The following is a 19,316-nucleotide window of genomic DNA, read 5'->3' as shown; positions in this document are numbered from 1 at the left end:
TTTTATTGAAGTGGGAATGAGGGTTCCCCGAACACAGGAGCAGCAGCTGGGAAGATCAAAGCCCGGAGAAGACTGCTGCTGGTTGGAAAATGTCTTCTCCACTGCTGGTGGGGGGAGATATCGTGAAGCAGATCTTAAGCTTTCCCATAGGGATGCTAAGAGATTTGCCCTATAGCATCCCCCCCGGGCAGGCATTTCCAGTGATTCATCGGCATTTGTTGCAATCCTCAAGCAGCCCCTGACCTTCCCCAGAAACCTAAGGACAAAGTGGCTGCTCCCCGTGGTGAGGAGAGCCCAACAAATCTGCTGCGTCTGCCCTTGGAGGGATGGGACCGTAGGATGGAGGGATGGGGCCGTAGGATAGAGGGATCAAACCCTATGATGGAGGCTGGAGGCTGTAGGATGGAGGGATGGGACGGTAGAACAGGGCCACAGGATGTGTCTGGAGTTCGAGCAGGACCTCACATCTCTACATTTTGCATTTCTCACCTCGGTTTCACCAGCTGGGAAGGTTGGCCCAGGGCTTTGTTCCCCCCACCGGGTTTCAAGCCGCCTTCGGCTCTCCTGCCTAATTTAATTGTCACCGGTTAGTCTGGGATTTGGGATGAAATCCACAGAATTCGGGGGGTCAAGATCGAGATAAAGCACATGCGACTGTTTTGTGGTGGGTTTTTGGTTTGTTTCTTTCTTTTTTTTTTTTTTTTCACTCTAAAATTCCCAGAGAGAGTATATTTTAAATTGTAAATTAAGCAACAGCAATAATAAAAATATCCCTGTTCGTGGACAATCTATCCCCCTTATTAATAATACAATTCCTTAATTAAAAATCCCACTGGATTGTCAAATCCAGCTGTGGATGTGGCACAGAGCAGCCACAGTGTAGCACGTAACATATTATAAATGTTCATTAATTTTTTGTAAAGTCATAAAACTTGATGCAGTGGAGAGGGATCCTGAATCTGAGATTTTATTAGGTCAGGATTAATTATTTTGAAACTCACCCATCTACGCATCTTTATCCTTGTAAAAAAAGCAGCAATTTATTTATTTTTAAGAGTATTTTGCTCTCTATATTTCTTTCTCTCTGTATTTTTTGGAGGTGGAGAAAGAGGTAAAATCCTTGGAAATAGATGAGGGTTTATAGAGTGTTTCCCAAAGGAAATGGGACCCGATCCTGCTGCCTCTGTGTTTTCCCTGATAGGGAAAAACCTTGAGCAAGCTGGATATCCCAAACCTAGCTGGGTATTTGGAAGGAGCAAAGCATCTGGCTTTTGATAGCTGTAAAATTCAAGATGCCTTGAAAAAAACACCAAACCAAACAACCCACCAACAATTCACCAACCTGAAAATTGAATCCCAAACTGGGAGGAAAAAGAAGTGGTGGAGTGAGATGAGGGAGTTTTTATTGCCTGAAAGACAGCAGCCTCTTGCTGCTGTGCAGGGGCTGTGAAAATAAAGGTGGGAAAATGAAATTTTAATGAAAATGGAATTAAAAAAAAAAACAAGAATTGATAGCATAGTTCTGAAACCTGCAGAAAACTTGTTTCTCATCAGCACAGGGCTCTGGGCTAAAATTTTTGCTCCTCCAGGCCCACAGAGCTTTGCATGAGTAGGAAAAAGAAAGCAAATATAAGAAATCTCCTTTTTGGAGGTTTTCTACCCAAATTTCCTTGCCCCATGCACCAACCTGGTTTGTCCTTCCCTCCCTAAAATTTCCTTCTTGAAAATGAGGTGCAGAAATGAGACATTTGGGAATCTCCCCATGCTTGGCAATGTATCCCAGAGGGGCACAAGGCAGGGGAAGGTGGGGGGATGCAGCTGAACACCTCAGGTCCATCAAATTTTTTGCAACCTTATTTAAAAAACAATAATTAAAAAAAAGACTTAAAGCATCCGCCTCCCATTTGGCTGCAAAACCAGGCAGGGATCTGTGTTGAGGGCTCAGATCATGTGGTTTAAAGCAGCCGATTTAGCCATGTTGGGAAGGTAGAGGAAGAAATGTAGGATTTTTTTGTGCCAGGATGGCCACAAAAGGGCTGTGACGGGGATGTGTGACCCCCGAATAATGTGATTATGCTGCTGAAACCCATCTGTGTCAGGGGCAAGGTTGGGTTGTGACAGGGACAACTTGCTTTGGGAGGGGGATAAATGTGTGTAATTATGCCTGCAAAAAAAAAAAAAAAAAAAAAAGGGAGACTGGAAATGCCAAATCTTCACCTTGTAGATGGATCCCGAATTCACGTTGCTGTCTGGCAGGAAGGTGTAAATACGCCTTTGGTGGGCGAGTGTGAAATGCTGCTTCAACAAGCAGGGAAAGCTGTGAGAATGTCCTTCTACTTCCACAATTAACCTGAATCCTAACAAAACAAAACAAAAAAATTATAAGTTTGCATTGATTTTTTTAATTATTATTTTCAGGGGGAAAAAAAAAAGCCTTGTAGGTCCCTTTGTGGGGTAAAAGCCTGGCAGCTGGCGGTGCTAGCATCCAACTTTACAGCAAAATATGAAAATCTTTCTTGTCCTTTAGAAGTTTTTCCCCACTTCACCGGTCATGGTGACCGATCCAGAGCTGTAAATACATCTGTAATGACAAATTAAACCCAATTATCTGCCATGCCTGAGCAGTGAGGTCTTTAGACACGGGTGCTTACGCGTGCGTGACAGCGCTCGAAAATAACACGGTCAGCGTTGCCTTGGCTGGGGGCTTGCTGCAAGTGGTATTAAAACCACTTTTGAATCCCCACCCCCCGTGTTTCTTCATCACTGAGTGATCCTATTGTAAGGTCTCCTATGGTAGAAATATTGGGTTTTTTTTTCCTTAAAGGTTTTTAGGTTGTTTGCTGTCGGGTTCACTCAATTTCGCAGCACTCCCCGTCCTCTCGTGCCCTTTGGAACACTGGGTGCTGATTTCTTTTTCAATACAATAAGTTGGAGATGGAGTTTCTCATCTCCCCCCCCCCAAAAAAAACCAAAAAACCCACAAAACACCACAAGGCAGGAGGGTGAGCGCTGGGTCTGCTTGGAAAGAAGATTTTGAGCAGAGATTTTTGAAGCTGGACGTAGATCCGACCCTGCCATCAGCGCTGAAACATTTCAGCTTTCAGGTTTTGGCAAGGTCTGGATTTTAAAGCCAAGTTTGGGGCAATGTCTACTGGAAGGAAAAATAATCAGTTCTTTTCCAAGAAGCAGATAGTGATTGTATTTTTCACAATTATTTGCTGGCACAGAGTGGGTTTTTTTTTTGCTTAGTTAGGTGGATACCTAAATCTAGGACGCACCCTTTGCTGGAGGGGAGCAAAGTTGGGTCCTTCCCATGATTTTTTTGCTATTTTCTGTGTTTTTCTAAGGCCAATCCTGTTGTTTCACCCACTCAAGGCTTGCAGGATCAGACAGATTTAGTGTGGACTGTGGAAAAATAAAAACAAAACCCAAAACCCTTGCTCTGAGCTGAAACCTTCCCTGTTTCAAAGCACAGGGAGGTTCTGCAGGATCAGGCCCATGCAAGATGCTTCCATAGGGATGAAATGCAGCTCCCTGCAAATTATTTGGAGACCTCTAGGTTTTCCTGGGGAGGCAAAATCCCCCGAAAAACAGCAGGACCTTTCTAATTTTTTGGGTTTTTTTTGGGTTTTTTTGTTTTGTTTTGTGGGGTTTTTTTGGTTTTTTTTTTGGAAAGTGGCCACTTGGTTTACATGTTGCAGCATGAAGTGATCTGTGCTAAAAAAAAACCATTTTGTGACCTGTAAAGCTGGTGAACCCCTTAAGGGAGCCAGTTGGGCTCCAGCAGCTTGTGCCAGAGGCTGGGAAATTTATTTCATTTGTGACAGAAGGAAAAAAAAAATCAGGGAAAGTCAAGGAAAATGAATTTTTCCAGCAGAGGTTGGGGCAAGGGCAGGAGGGTGAGGGATGCAGATCTCCCATCTCCAGCAGGGACTGGTACTGAATGCAGCTGAATCTGGGATAGCAAAAGCACTGCCTGGAAATGTCTCTTCCTAATCCCTGGGAATTAGGTTGGTGTCTGCCTGGGGAGCATTTCAGGAGAGGTCCCATGGTGGAGTGCCACTGCCTGCTCTTGCTTTTCTTCCCAAATCTCTGCTGTTTTCCCTCGCTCGATGCTTCCAGCCACAGCTGGGGGATTTATGGAGCTGGGAGCCTGGTGCCATCAGGATCTCCTAGAGGGTTAAAAACTGAGCCAAGCAGGAGAGGATGGGAACAGAGATGGAGCTGGGCTGGGAAAATGAGACCACACCTCTCCCCCCAAGCAGGATTTTACCAATTCTTGGGTGGGTTTTTTCTTGTTTTCCCCAGCTCCTGCTTGCAGGGTGCACTCTGGCTACATCTAAAATATAAAAGCAAGTTCCAGGTTGTCCTCTGGCCTCAGGGGCTGGGAGAGTGGGCTGTCTTCTTTGGCTCTGCAAACATCTCCCAGCAGTTTGGGAGATATCTCCCTTGTGTCTGCTTTTCAGCTGCTTCCCTCCGGCTGTGACCAGCCCTTGTGTTGCCATGAGCCTCAGTTTTCCTTCAGGCTTTGCTTTGGCAGGAAGGGAAGGAAGGGTTTTTTTTTGTGGACCCTGGTGCTGAAACTCTAGAAAAAAAAAAAAAAAGATTATTTAAACTCCTATGAATTTCCAAGCCAGGCTCTCTTTGCAAAGCAGGGAGCCATCATGACTTAATATTTAGGGCTTGTAGTGCTGGAGCTGTAAAAAAAAAAAAAAATCAGTGAGGTGGTGAGCCCCAGACATCAGGACTCCTCCGGATGACATGTTTGGTCCCAGATGTCTGAGATTATTTTGGGAAGGGAGTGCTGGCCCCAGGGGCTGGCTGCTCCAGGGAATGGCTGCTGGGAAGGATGCTGAGTTGGGACATGCCTTAGGGATGTGGAGCATGAGAGAGGCAGCTGGCTCAGGGAGACATCTCCTCCTCAGGGTCCCCTGGGCTGGGAGGATGCCCTGAATCCTGGGGCTTTTCTCCAGGAGCTTTCCACGTGTGGTCCTTCACTGCTTAATGGGACACTGTGACCCTCTGGCTGGGGCCTCAGGGGTCTTCCCAGATCCCAGCACAAGCAGGAGGGTGAAACCCCCCTTGTCACCCCGTCCCTTTTCCCCCAGCCAGGGAAGAGCTTCACTTTGGCAGGGCTACCTTCCTGCCTCTCTGCCTCCCTTCCCCAACCATTTCTGTTCCCAAACCAACCTCCCAGGCAGACTCCATCACCTCCCTTTGTGTGAAATCAATACCAACGGGTGAGCAGGTTAATTATAATCACAGAATAAACGCCACGGTCTCAAAGTTCACTCAACTCCAGCAGTGTTTCAAAACGAGGGGATGATGCCAAGAAACTTTCATTGATTCCTCCGAGGCAGGTGTGGGAGTTTGAACCTGTCCCCAGGCTGATCTGGATTCAAGACCTACTCAATTTTCTTCCTTATCTTGACTTTCGCCTATCTTATAATGCCTGTTATTTTAGATAAAAAGCCCAATCAATTGAGTTAGAAAAACTGCAAGTTATATGTTGGCCTGATAAGTTTGGTACCTGCAGGTTTATTGGCCTGGGCTGGAGTTTCTGACCTTTACAGATGCTTTATCAGTGGCCAGGAGAATCACTCTGTCCTCCCCAGGGGCTGAGTTGACTTAAGGTCCAGGATAACTAATAAAAGAGGAAAAGAGAAGGGCCAGGGGTTAGACAAACTCACCCTCCCCTGTAATGGGATGAACCCATTGTAAACACCTTTTTGTTTGTCCCTGGCTGCTGTCCTCTAGGGAGCCCAGGATCTGGATGAGCTTCTTTTGGTGTCACTCTTCTGAGTGGGGTTTATCAGTGTGACATCTCCAGATCTGAGTCAGTGCCTGTGTCTAAATCAGCCAGAACAGGGGTGGGGTGTTGAATATGAAGATAAGAATCAATATTTAGAGTCATAGAATCACTGAATGGTTTGGGTTGGAAGGGACCTTAAAGCTCATCCAGTTCCAACCCCTCTGCCATGGTCAGGGACACCTCCCCCAGCCCAGGGTGCTCCAAGCCCCATCCAACCTGGGCTGAGACACTGCCAGGGATGGGGCAGCCAAAATTTCCTTGGGCAACCTGGGCCAGGGGCTCAGCACCCTCACAGGAAAGAATTTTTTCCTAATGTGCCCCTATTTATTTATCAGTGCCCTCCTGTTCAGAGTGCAGAGGTGCAGAGCAGGATGCACCCTACTTATTTCCTGCATTCCTAGAAATGGTATATAAATATTTATATATCCATATATAAAGTGTGCCAGGGTTTTATTGATCTGAGTTTGCCTGTTGGATTTGTGTGTTTCTATAAATATTTAACTTTATCCATGGTTCTATCCAGCTATGCTCTATACAGAATACAGAACCACGGTCTATAAAATAATAATTTAAAGAGAAAAAATCAGAGAGAATTGACTAGAGGTGACAGGGAAGAGAGAGAGGGAACTACTGGAGAGAGTCCAGTGCGGGGCAACAAAGATGGTTGGGGGCTTGGAGCATCTCTCTTCTGAGGAAAGGCTGAGAGCTGGGACTCTTTAGCCTGGAGAAGGCTGAGGGGAGACCTTGTTAACATCTCCACGTATCTAAAGGGGGGGTGCAAGGAAGATGGAGCCAGAATCTCCTTAGTAGTTCCCAATAACAGGACAAGGGGTAATGGGCACAAACTGGAACATAGGAAGTTCCATTTAAACATGAGAAAAAACTTCTTTACTCTGAGGGTGCCAAGGCCCAGGGTGCCCAGGGAGGTTGTGGAGTCCCCATCTCTGGAGATATTCAAACCCCACCTGGATTTGTTCCTGTGTGAGGTGCTCCAGGGGATCCTGCTTTAGTGGGAGAGTTGGATGGGATGATCTCCAGAGGTCCCTTCCAGCTCTGATAATTCCATGATTCTGTGACTCTTGGCTTGCTATGATGGTATTCTTAAGGTTATAGTATATGTACAGGTACATGACTACACTTATACATATCTATGTGCACACACACACACAAACACGTGTATAATACACACCTGTAGTAATAATAATAATATTAATCATATTCCTGTAAGCAGGATTCAGGATTTTGCCCATTTGACTTGGATCACTCTCCTTCCCTCTCATCCCTATCAGTCTGGGGAAAACAAAACAAAACAAAACAAAACAAAACAAAACAAAACTGCATAACAGAACAAACTTTAATTTTCTGGAGTTGTAGGATTTCGAGCTGGAAGATCTCTTCTCATCCAGTCAGGATGGCAGAACAGCCACTAACAGCAGCTGAGCTCAGGTGTGAGTTTGCCTGGATGAGGCTTGGAGATGTTCAGGGATGGAAGTTCCTTCACCTCTCTGCGTGTTCCATCCACCACTCTGTTGTTTGTTCTCCATCCCCTTGTGCCTTCTTGAGAAAAGTTTGACTCTGTTGCTGGCACACATCAGCCTAGCTTCACCCTGATGTCTTCGTAATGATCCCAAACAGCATCCCAAACAGTGTCCCTGGGCCCAGAGCTGGGCTTTGGGCACCTGGGTGCTGGTAGCCACCCCTACAGAGACAGAAAGTCACCATAGGATGGACGGATGCTGCACATAGGACATATGACCACAAACCACTGGGTTCCTGTGGTTTAAGGAGTTTCAACTCATAAAATCATGGAATCATTTAGGTTAGAAAAGACCTTTAAGGTAACTGAGTTTGACTGTTAACCTAACCTTACCAAATCCACCACAAAAACCATGTCCTTAAGTGCCACATCATCAGCTGCTCTCTAGAAGCCTGAGCAGCCCAAAAGCCCATGAAGGCTGTGACATGTTTGATGATGAAGTAGTGCCAAATGCCAGCCATGGGAACCCAAGAAACCATGACCATGCTCTTCATGGTCCCTGGCAGGGTCTGAGCAGAGACCATCTCAGCCTAATTGAGGCAGGTGCAGGTCCTGAGGAGCAGTTTGGATGGAGACCACTGTAGAGTGGGGTCTAAGTGTCTGAACATGGCCAGGCTCCAGTAGCTGGGCTTAGGGACAAGGTTCACCAGTTCCCCAGTAGCCATAAAACCAGTTCCCATGTGGGTACATTAAATAGGGCTGCACATGTCAGAACTGATCCATTACCTGTGTCCAACAGCTGTCCAGGTGGGAATGTGGCTTTGCAAATCCATTTCATCTTCTACATCTTTTCCCCCCAGCATCCCTTCTCCTGCAGTCATCAAAGAAGAGCCCCTGGTAGGAGATGTCCATTTGGAGATGGAGTCCATGGGAGAGAAATGCTGTAGCTGTTATTTCTTTGTCAAAAGAGAGAAAGACCATTTCCAGATGCCTTCTGCCAAGCAGCCCTCAGGATGTGACTGGTTCCATCCTGGCCATTCCCTGGGCTTTCCATGCTAATCTAAGATTTGTTAAAAAATATTTGGACAGTCAACAAGCAGAGCAACCTCTCAGAAGAGCCTCAGATATTTACAAGTGTGAGAACTGTAAGTAGGAGTAAGAAAAAGGAAGTAACTTGGGGAGGGGGGGTGTGAGATCAGGTGTGCACTCCAGCAAAAGAAAGCAGACCTGGGAGTTCACTCATGCCCAAGCTGAAAGCAGAAGCTGCTGTTGGGCACCAGGCTGCTATCCAAGGGTTGGTCAGCAAGTGCTCCAACCAAGAGCCCCCACATCCTTGGGGATGTTTGTGTGCCCCTCAGTTTAGGAAGGATATCGAGGTCCTGGAGCAGGTTCAAAGGAGGGCAACCCGGCTGGTGAAGGGACTCGAGCACAGGCCCTATGAGGAGAGGCTGAGAGAGCTGGGGGTGTTCAGGCTGAAGAAGAGGAGGCTCAGGGGAGACCTCATCACTCTCTACAACTCCCTGAAAGGAGGTTGGAGCCGGGGGGGGTTGGGCTCTTTTCCCAGACGACTTTCAATAAGACAAGAGGACACAGTCTTAAGTTGTGCCAGGGGAGATTTAGGTTAGATATTAGAAAGAATTTCTTTACAGAGAGGGTGATCAGGCAATGGAATGGGCTGCCTGGTGAGGTGGTAGATTCTCCGTCCCTGGAGATATTTAAAAAGAGCCTGGATGTGGCACTCAGTGCCATGGGCTGGGAACCACGGGGGGAGTGGATCAAGGGTTGGACTTGATGAGCTCTGAGGTCCCTTCCAACCCAGCCAATTCTATGATTCTATGATTCTATGATTCTATGATTCTATGACTGCCTCCTGTACAGCAGAATGGGCACCTTTGATCTCTAGGACATGGTTGGTAGTCACTCCACTCAGTTCTAGGCTTGGAGGTTTGGGCTCTGGTGGGTCTGAAAAGCTGTCAATGCTCCTCAAACAGCCAGGTTGCCCAGTCCCCAAGGACCATGTCCTGACCCTTCTCAGAACAGGCACTTTGGCTGAAGCTGTTTTGAGAGGAACGCAGCCCGTTGCCACCCATCCTTCTTCCCTCTTCACATCAATCACTGTGGCCTCTAAAAGTTGCCCTGTTGCCCCTCCCCAGTGAGGCAGGGAAGAGCCTTTGCTCCTTCTCAAGGGGAAAAAGTGTCACAAGGAGATGCAAAACCTTTCTCAAGGGAAACCTATTGCGGAGCCATCCCTGAGCTCAAAGCCAGGTCCAGGATTTGGCCAACCTTCCCGTCGTGTCCCTCTTGCACACGAGCTCAGCTGGTCCCTTGGCTGCTCCTACCTCCAGTGGCCTTCAAGCTGGGGAAAAACATCTCCATGAAGGAAAGGAGGATTCCTGGCTGCTGGCAACGGTGTGTGCCACAGACCTTGGCTTGCTGCAGGCAGAGGAGGGAGCTGTGTGTGCAGGGGAGGGACACGATGTTCCCTTTGCCTTGATGGGAAACATTTGGCTTGGGAAGGGTTGTAAAGAAAAAATCTCACTGGGGTGTTTCATGAAGCAAGGGGAAAAAAAAAAAAAAAAGCAAAAAAAAAGCACATTTTTCTTTGCTTTTTTGAAGGCCACACGTGGCTCAGCCTGGTGGTAGGCTGGATGTTTCAAAAAAAAAAAATGGTAAAAAATGGAATAAGGTCTTGAGGTTTCCAGGGGGGAAAGGTGTTCAATCTAGGCAGAAAATTCAGAATTGAGTAATCAAATGTTTTCTCCACTGTTGAGATGTCAGATAAACCCCAAAAGATTCTGAGACAGCATCCAGCCACTTCTCTGATGCTGCACAGTGACACATTTTGCTTTAAAGGATGCTTCTGGTTAAGTAGACAAGAGGAGATGGTCTCAAGTTGTGCCAGGAGAGGTTTAGATTGGATATTAGGAGAAATTTATTCAGTGGAAGGGTAATTAAACAGTGGTATAGACTGCCTGGGGGGGTATTTAAATCACCACCCCTGAAGGTGCTTAAAAGATGTGTAGATGTGGTGCTTAGAAATATGGTTTATTGGACCCAGTAAAGTTAGGTTAATGGTTGGGCTCAGTGATGTTAAAGGTTTTCTCCAACCAGAATAATTCTGTCATTCTGTGAAGAGTGGGGACTGGAAGCTCTTCTCCAGTTCCTGCAAAGCAGCTGTCACAAAGGGGATGCTCCTCATAAATCCACATCCAAGGAGATGTGGAGATTCCCAGAAGCAACTAACTCAGTGATGGACACGACTGACACAGGCACTGTCCTGCTGTCCTCATGTCTCATCAGCCCCTAAAAGGGGGTGTGGGGGGGATGGATTCATTTGTCCCAAAATTCTGACAGAGGGAAACAGGCAGAGAAAAGGGAGGGGGGAAAAAGAGGCAATTGGAAGAAACTGGTTTGGCAGGAGCATCCTCAGCTCTGGAGGATGAATGCACATGGATTTCTGTTCCCAGTCTGTGTGTCAAGCTGATGATGTCCCCATCAAAAAAGGGAAGGCTCAATGACACCTTTCTTTGGACTCCAGATCTCTCCCAGGCATAAATTTGGGCTCTTTTATTCACAGTCACTCTGTACCCCTTCTACATTTCTGTCTCCTTGGTTTTTGCTGCTTTTTTCCTTTCCAGTTCAGCTCCACCAACCAGAACTTTTAGCAGATTTTTTTTGGTGGGTTTTTATCCCAGAATCTCCAGCTTCTGGAGTATCCTCAATGGGAAGCATCAATTCATAGGAGCATCTCAACCCATGTAAAAGCAACAGAAGCTGTGACTTTCAGCCCCACTAGCTGTAGGAAAACACTTAAGAAAAGGACTTCCAAAGGTTGTGAACTGTAGGAAGGATTTCCATGCAGTTACTTTTTAATGGAAACAGTCTTGGAATTTGGGAAAAACCATCCTTGAGCAGCTGGAATGGCAAATACTCTTTTCCCCTGCTGTGCTGTCACTTGAAGCAGAAGGTGAGGGGACCTTGGGTGGGATCCCAGGGTGTCCATGTGGCACTCAAAAGAGTCCAGTTGGGATCCCTGTATACACAGGATTGTGGATCTCACCTCTTATCATAAAAAATTGGTTTAGGAAACTGCTTCTCTGTAGGGAAAAACTTCCCCCAGGGGCTGTTTGGAGGCTGTAAGTGCCTGGCTGTGTTTGAAGGACAGCTTCTTCTTTGCTGAGTGGCTTCATTGGGTTGAGAAGACATTTCTGCAGGGGGAAATGTTAAAATAATTAAATTATTAAATAACCCTCCAGCTGTAAACAAAACCCTGGTGCTATGGAAGTCTCTTTCCATTCCTCTTCACCCAGAGGGGATGAAGGCAGGAGGGGGCTGGAGGGCAGAAGGTGGTAGGCAGCCTGGTTGTTGTTTTTCCTGAGACAACAGCTGAGTGTGCCTCAAACCAGACTTTGTCCCTTTCTAGAGGGTGGTTTGGGAGCAGAAAACCTCTGTATTGGAGGTGCTCCCACTGGTATTGTTCCTTTGGGCCCTGATCCCCTCAGGTTTCTGTGTTCAAGATGATTTCTGCAGTGTTAACAGATTTAGGATGCTAAAGAAAAGCCCAAACAAATCCAAAAGGTCTAGGATGGAACATGCTATGGATGGAACTAGGATGGGGCACACTGTCAGGGTTGGTATTTCCAGAGGTGATGGAAAGAACCAAGTTCAACCCAAGTTCAGATTCAAGCTCTGGGTAACCTCCCTCTGATCCCCAGCTGACTTGGTCATGAGAAGGTGTTTGATTTTCCTGGTTGGGAAGGTAAAAGTCTTTTTGGTGGGCCATGTCCTTGGTCAGAGATGCTGTCATGTCCTCTTCATCCTGGAAAAAGTGCCTGTAGGTGTGGGCTGGCTGCTCAGATCTGTTTTCTTGTTGAGCCTTGCATTGTCCATACCACTTGACCTCTGTGGTCCTGGAGGTGGATGTGAAGGACCACACCCAGTGACTGAGAGCCAAGAAAGGACATATCCAAGAATGTTTTGTTCCTACCAAACCTCAGTGCATCACTTAGGAGCTGCTTCTGGCTCCCTGGGGACTGAATGTCCCATTGTGGAAAGTATTCCTGACATTAGCATGTTCAAGGCCTCACCCAAGATTAGGAGGAGGTTGTTGTGCAACACACACAAGTGACATTTCCTTCCCCTGGGGACCCTGAAGTCCTCATAAACAGTAGGTATGAGAGGAAAAAGAACTCCTTTTATACAGCAAGCTAATGACCAGGATAAGGACAGGACCCAATCCATCCTCTCCACCAGCTGGGTCATTCAGCAAGATTTTGTGATCTGGTCTCATGTGAGAAGCTCCTCCATGGACTGGAGGTAGGGTCTTAGGAAGAATTAATGATAAAATCACAGACTGATTTGGGTCGGAAGGGACCTTTAAAGATCATGAGTTCCACCTTCAAGTAGATCTTCATCATCAACAAGATCAGGGTGCTCAGAGCCCTGTCCAACCTGACCTTCAGTGTTTCCAGGGATGGGGCACCCACCACCTCTCTGGGCAACCTGGGCCAATGTTTCACAACCCTCATTGTAAAACCTGTCTTTGCCTAAACCTTCCCACTTTTACTTTAAAACCAGGGCCCCTTTTCTATTGCTACAGGCCCTGCTTAAATGTTTGATCCCAAATCAAGTAGAAGACTCTTAGCATTTATCAAATCCAAGGACCCAGACCATAAAAAGAACTGAATGACTTCAAGACTGATATCACCCAAGAAAAGGGCTGGGCAAAGGCACTCAGGAGAGCTTCATGTTCAAAGAGGAAGACGAGAAGAGCAGATTTAGATTGGATGCTAAGAAAAATTCTTTATTGTGAGGGTAGTAAAAAATGGAAGAGGTTGCCCAGGGAGGTGGTTGAGGCCTCATCCCTGGAGATATTCAAGGTGAGGCTTGAGGAGACTCTGAGCACCCTGATCTGGGTGAGGGTGTCCCTGCTGACTGCAGGGGGGTTGGATGGGATTTAGAGCTCCCTTCCTACTCAAATATTTCTCTGAGACCACTCAGCACCCTTGGGCTGAAGTCCTTCCCAGCCTATCAAGCAAACCTTCTCCTTCCCTCCACTCTCTCCCAGTTCCCAGCCATACCTGCCTTGGGGAGAGGGAGTAAATCTTAGCAGCAGAAAGGCTGTTCCAGGGGTCACCGGATGGGCTCATAAATCTCCATTATCAGACAGCAGCTCCTGTGCCACAGAACGGAAATTATTGCCCTGAGTGTGACTGGGGGAGCCTTTCCTTCCTTCCCCCCACATTGTTAAAGCCACTCGAGCAATTTGCTGCCTGTAGAAACGTTTCCTTTCCCGGCTGCTAAGTGCAAGGAATAAGTGTCAGGGGATCTCATAATGCCAGGATTTAGAGCTCCAGCCCTGAGGTGGAAGCCAAGAAAACGCTTGGCTGGTTTGTTGGTTTGTTGGTTTGTTGGTTTGCTGGTTTTGTTGTTTTTTTTTTCCATGGGGAGTCACCATTCTGCCACACCTTGATCCCTGTTATTTATAACAATGGCAAATGAAACAATTAATCCACTTGAAGCTCAGTGACCTCCATACCCACTATAGCTCAGGCTGCTGCTGCCTCGTGGTCCCTGTGGCCTCTGAGCCCTGGGAATGTTTGGGTTTCCCAGATCTTGGACACCCACCCATGTCAAACTTGATGAAGTGCAGCTCTTCAGGTGATGCTTTCTCATTGTTTTGTAGACCCTCAGGTTTCAGGAGAAGCTGGGATGTCAAAGAATCATAGAAGAGTGTCAGGGGCTGGAAGGGACTTCTAGAGATCAACAAGTCCAACCCTCCTGCCAAAGCAGGATCCCCTCGTGCAGGTCACACATGAACACATCCAAGCAGGTTTTGAAAGTCTCCAGAGAAAGAGACTCCACAACCAATGTCTCAGCTCTCCTTGGCAACTTCATCCCTGAGTTTACTGATGCTGTGAAATTACAGCACCTCTTTTGGAAAGAAATCCAGTCCCTTGCCTTCCACTTCTTCATGGGGGCCCAAGCAGGAATCACCACATTCAGACTTTTTAAAGTTCATTAAAAAAGAAAAAATTTCAATTTATAATGTTGATTGAAAAGTACTTACATTTTATTTTGTTTAATGTGTTTACTACTATTCTCTCTTCGTCAAGGATCAGCAAATGAAAAAGGAAAGTTTAATTTCTCCTTTGTTGAATTCAGTTTTGAACTCTCTCTTGATCTCACTGAGAATAGGGTAGAGCAAATATTAATTTTATGTGATAAATAAGTAAAAGAAGAGTGAGAGGATTGTTATACTCATTGTGTTCCTTATTGGCAGCTGAAAGCACAATGGTATTTCTGTTCTTGAGATCCTTTTTACCTACTGATATTTGTAGATGAGTAAAAATTATTGGAGCTTCTCATAACTGAGTGCCAGGAGAGATATCACAAATGTTAATTTTGTTGCTGCTTTAGATTACAGAGCAAAATTAATTGCATATGTAATAAGGCTACTGATGCCATGAGAAAGTGATTTGTGACTTTGTTCACTAAAGAGGATGCACTAAGCCCATGTCATCTCCTCCATCTCTTCACCACCATCAAGAATATTTTCATATAATCAGAGAGTCAGAGAATCATTCTGTTTGGAAAGGACCTTTAAGATCATTGAGCCCAAACATTCACATAACTCTGCTGAGTCCAGTGCCAAACCATGGCCCTCAGCACCCATCTCCATGGATTTGAAACATCTCCAGGCATGGTGATTCAACCACCTCCCTGGGCAGCTTGGGGCAGTGTCAGATATACCTTTCAGGGACAATATTTTTCCCCTAATATCCAATCTACACCTTCTCTGGCACAACTTGAGGCCGTTGCCTCTTTTATTATCTTGTTACTTGGAAGAAGAGACCAACACCCCCATTGCTCCAACATCCTTTCAGGAATCTGTAGAGCACCAGGAGTTCTCCCCTCCACCTCCTTTTCTCCAGGTTGAACAACCCCAGCTCAATCCCTCAGCCTCTCCTCACAAGACTTGTGCTCCAGATCCTTCCCAAGCTTCATTGCCCTTTTTTTTTGAAGCAGGAGAGGATTATTTCTCCTCCAGGTGAGATCTCTTGAGGTCAAGGAGCACCCTCTGCTCTCATGAAGCTCCAGGAATGAGGTTGCCCTCAACATCTTCTGACTCAGCACTGGGTTGTGAACCCAGAGGTCTCACCCATCTGATATCATCCCACGAGGGCTGAGATCAGAGCAACCCATGGCATGGAGCCTCAGTGTGCCCTGGGAACAAAGTCTGCTCCTTCCTTCCCCATCTTGAGCACCAGTGATTCATAAATGTCCTCAGGGATCACCTTTGCCTGAGAGGGGAGAGTCAGAGAAATATTATTACTGCAGAAGCAAGAGAAAACTTTGGGAAACTTAAATCAGTGACAGGCCCTCAAGAGAGAAGCTCCAGTCCAAATCCCATAGTAGCTGGGGGAAAAAAAACCCAATGGCCCCCAAAACACAAAGAAAAAACAAAAAACCACACACATACACACAAAGCAAAAACAAAAAGCACACACACACAAAAAAAAAAAAAAAACCCAAGAAAACAAATAAAAACCCACAAAAAAGCCCCCAAAAAACCAACCACCAAAACCACCAAAAACAGTAGTGAAGGATTCAGCTCACACAAATACAGAAAAAAAGGGTAGAGCAAATCTCAAGGCTGCTCTGTCCTGGTGTTTTGTGTGTCTGATTGCAAAGCAAAGTGAAAATAATGTGTCCCACAAGCTCTTAGAAAGTAACACTCACTATTCAGTAGAAACTTCCACTATTTTTTTCCACAAAATCTATTTTGATTCTTTTTCCTAAAAGCCAGAGTATTGCCATACTTGACATTTCTTGTTATCAGATCCTTTTTGAGGGACCTTTCTATTCAAGAGCTAGTCCAGATTTTCTGAGGGACTGTTAGGAATTTTCCTCTAATTTCCATGATTTAAGAGTTTCAGGATTTGGTTTTGTGGAAGAAAAATTTCCAGGAAAGATAACAGGGACTTGGAGCAACCTGGCTTAGTGGGAGATGTCCCTGTCCATTCTAGAGTTGGAACTACCTCAACTTTAAGGTCCCTTCCAACTCAAATTGTGCTGTTATTCTATGATAGTTTGCAATTAATCACCAACAAAACTCAAATATCAGTCAAATATTTTAGATATTACCTTCACACAGCCTCTGTTCTGCTAAATTCTCCCTGGAATATGTCAACAATGCTGTCCTGAATTAGAGTCAAAGAAGAAGGGATGTTCTCACAAAAAAATCACTTGGCTTTTTTTTTTTGGAAAATGATAATAAAAAACCCCCTCAACAACTTCTAAGATGAAACAGATAAATAAATAGTGAAATGTTTTCCCTTCTTGAAATTTTTCAAGGAAATGAGTTCTTTCCTGACCAGCTGTTCCAATCCCTTCCCTTTTCAAAGGAAGTTTATTTGATCCAGATTTTGGCTGCAGAACAATGGTGATTTTAAAGGGGAAAGTGAGGCACTATGGTTACACTATCACTCAATCCACGTGTACAAAAAATCACCTGGAGAGATTCTCATCTTTCCTAAGCCACCAGAATTGCTCAAAGGTAATAAGATTTTTCTTAGCTGCTGTGAAGATATTGGATTCCTTATTTCTGGCTCCAGAGCCCCTTGGGGTAAACTAATTTACTGTTTTCTAGTATTTCCCCGTGGCCACATGGTGCAATCTCTTGCCATTTTTAGCCTGGTTTTCTAGGGAGAATTAGGCTCATGGGAATCTTTTCCTCTGTGTTTCCTTTTACTGGCGCCACTTTAGCAATTTTTTTTAATCCTTTGCCTTTTTCATGGTTATGTAGTTTCCTGCAGGTTTTCCCCAAAAGAATCTGGAGAAAAGAGAAAGCGAGGCTGACATTTGAACATAACCATCAGAGGATCCAGCCTGGTTTCTTCCCAGCCTATGATAATCATAGAATCCCAGACTGGTTTAGGTTGGAAGGGACCTTAAAGCTCATCCAGTTCCAACCCTTCTGCCATGTTCAGGGACACCTCCCCCAGCCCAGGGTGCTCCAAGCCCCATCCAAGCTGGGCTGAGACACTGCCAGGGATGGGGCAGCCACAGCTTCTCTGGGAAACCTGGGCCAAGGGCTCAGCACCCTCACAGCAAAGAATTTTTTCCTAAGATCTCATCTCAGTCTCCCTTTTTTTCAGCTTAAAACCATTACCCCTCATCCCATCACTCCAGGCCCTTGTAAAAAGTCCCACCCCAACTTTCCTATGGTCCCTTCAGGCACTGGAAGGATCTCTAAAGCCTTCTCTTCTCCAGCCTGAACACCCGCAACTCTCAGCCTGGCTCCAGAGCTGCTCCAGCCCTTGGATCACTTTTGTGCCTCCTCTGGACTCACTCCAACACCTCCAGGTCCTTCTTGTGTTGGGGACCCCAGACCTGGACCTAGCAGTAAATAATGGAGCCCTTTGCTGTTATTTGTCATTTTCTTCTCAATTCTTTCACCATCTGATGTTCCTTTTTTGGTGCCCACAACAGAACATGTCAGTGTGCAGGGAGGAATAGTTTTGTAAGAGAAGAAACTCCTCTCCGAGCTGAACTCCGTAGCTGACGGTGTCCAGGTGGGACCACCATGAGGAACACACATTTTCAAGGGTCATGCCAGCTGGGTGCAGCTACTGTTACATGTCTGCCAGTCCTCTAGCTGATGCTTATGCTTTATTAGGTGAAGTTTTTGGCTTCCCAAGTCATCGTGTCCAAGACTTGACCCACGTCTTTCCAAATGATGATGCGGTTGAGGTGCACCATGCAAGGTGACCTCTGCACCACCTTGCAATAGATCTGGACCTGCTTTAGCCAGAGATATTGGACAGGCCCAGCCCAGGGAAGTTGTTTTCCCCCTCCCATTACAGCTGCAGTCAGCTCCTGGTGGAGGGTGAACCAGGAGAAGGTCAATGCACCAAGCCCTGGAGTGTGACATCAAGCAGGGTGGAGATTTGCATCAAAAGCTGAGTCTGGGACACGTGTGGATGCCCAGGGACAACCTGAGCTGGGGTGGCTCGTGTGGGTTCTTGCAGTTCAGGAGCCACTTCTCATGAAGACTACAGGGCAAAAGCACCTGAACATCTCAACCCTTTGATTCCCTGATCCCCTCTGCAGAGGGGATGGGTGGGAGCTGGCACGGGCTGGGGGAGGGAGAGCATCATAAGTGTGAGGCTTTCCCTGCCCCATTGAGAGCTTCTGGGGCAGCTTGCTTCATCTCTGGGCATTTCTTCTATTTTTAGTCCAGGATTGTGTTTGGCTTGTCTGTACAGAGGGCTCTTGGCCTGTCCCAAGCTCTCTGCCCTGGCTATGCCCAATCTTAAAAATTGGCAAATGTCAGAGCAGAAGGGGGAGGTTTTTATTTCTGTCCCCTTGTATCCATGTCCCAGCACACCCCTGCTGCCACAGGCATCCTGCAGCCAACGTGTCATGGCAGGGAAAGGGGTTTCTCTTCCCCAGGGGCTTCCTTGAGAACAGGAGAGCTGCTTCTTGCACCCTATAAAATCTGAGTGTTTGTCATCTCTTGAGATCTCACTTCTGGGCTGAAATATTGGAAATTGGATGAGAAATTAAACGCATGGCTGCCCCATTAACCACACTTCTGTGTTTTTTCCCCCCTTCTCTCCCATCACGACAGCAGAATTTTTTGATGATTATTCAGAGGGACGAGAATGTGTCAACTGTGGGGCCATGTCCACCCCACTCTGGAGGAGAGATGGGACTGGGCACTACCTCTGCAATGCCTGTGGGCTCTACCACAAGATGAATGGCATCAATCGGCCCTTGTTCAAACCTCAGAGGAGGCTGGTAAGTCAAGATCACACCACACATGGGGGGCAATTGTGTGTGCAAGGATGAGGCAAAAAAAAACCCCAAAAAAGACCTTGTAGGTGGAGATTCCAGGGGCGTTTCAATTCACTGGGTCCTCAGCTGCCCAACTTGGGTGGATTTGGTCCAGATTTCCATCATAAAACAGATTGCTTTGGTTTTGGTAGACTCCAAGATCTTGGACTGCCCAGAGAAGTTCTG

The 19,316-nt window shown here is 46.3% G+C and overlaps 1 protein-coding gene across 4 annotated transcripts in view; it reads left to right on the top strand.

Moving 5' to 3' along the window:
• Positions 1 to 19,316, top strand: part of GATA4 (GATA binding protein 4) — a 33,641-nt gene that overhangs the window by 6,288 nt on the left and 8,037 nt on the right. For 3 of the 4 annotated variants that reach the window (XM_071742188.1, XM_071742189.1, XM_071742187.1), the window contains one exon: positions 18,925 to 19,094. In XM_071742188.1, the coding sequence (XP_071598289.1) occupies positions 18,925 to 19,094 (170 nt within the window). The remainder of the gene's footprint in view (positions 1 to 18,924; positions 19,095 to 19,316) is intronic. The other variant, XM_071742190.1, reaches the window with a different exon arrangement.

Source organism: Heliangelus exortis, chromosome 3 (assembly GCF_036169615.1).
Source record: "Heliangelus exortis chromosome 3, bHelExo1.hap1, whole genome shotgun sequence".
NCBI classification, from domain to species: Eukaryota; Metazoa; Chordata; class Aves; order Apodiformes; family Trochilidae; genus Heliangelus; species Heliangelus exortis.
Note: the sequence above shows the minus strand (reverse complement) of the source record. Positions and strands in the feature narration are given on the sequence as shown.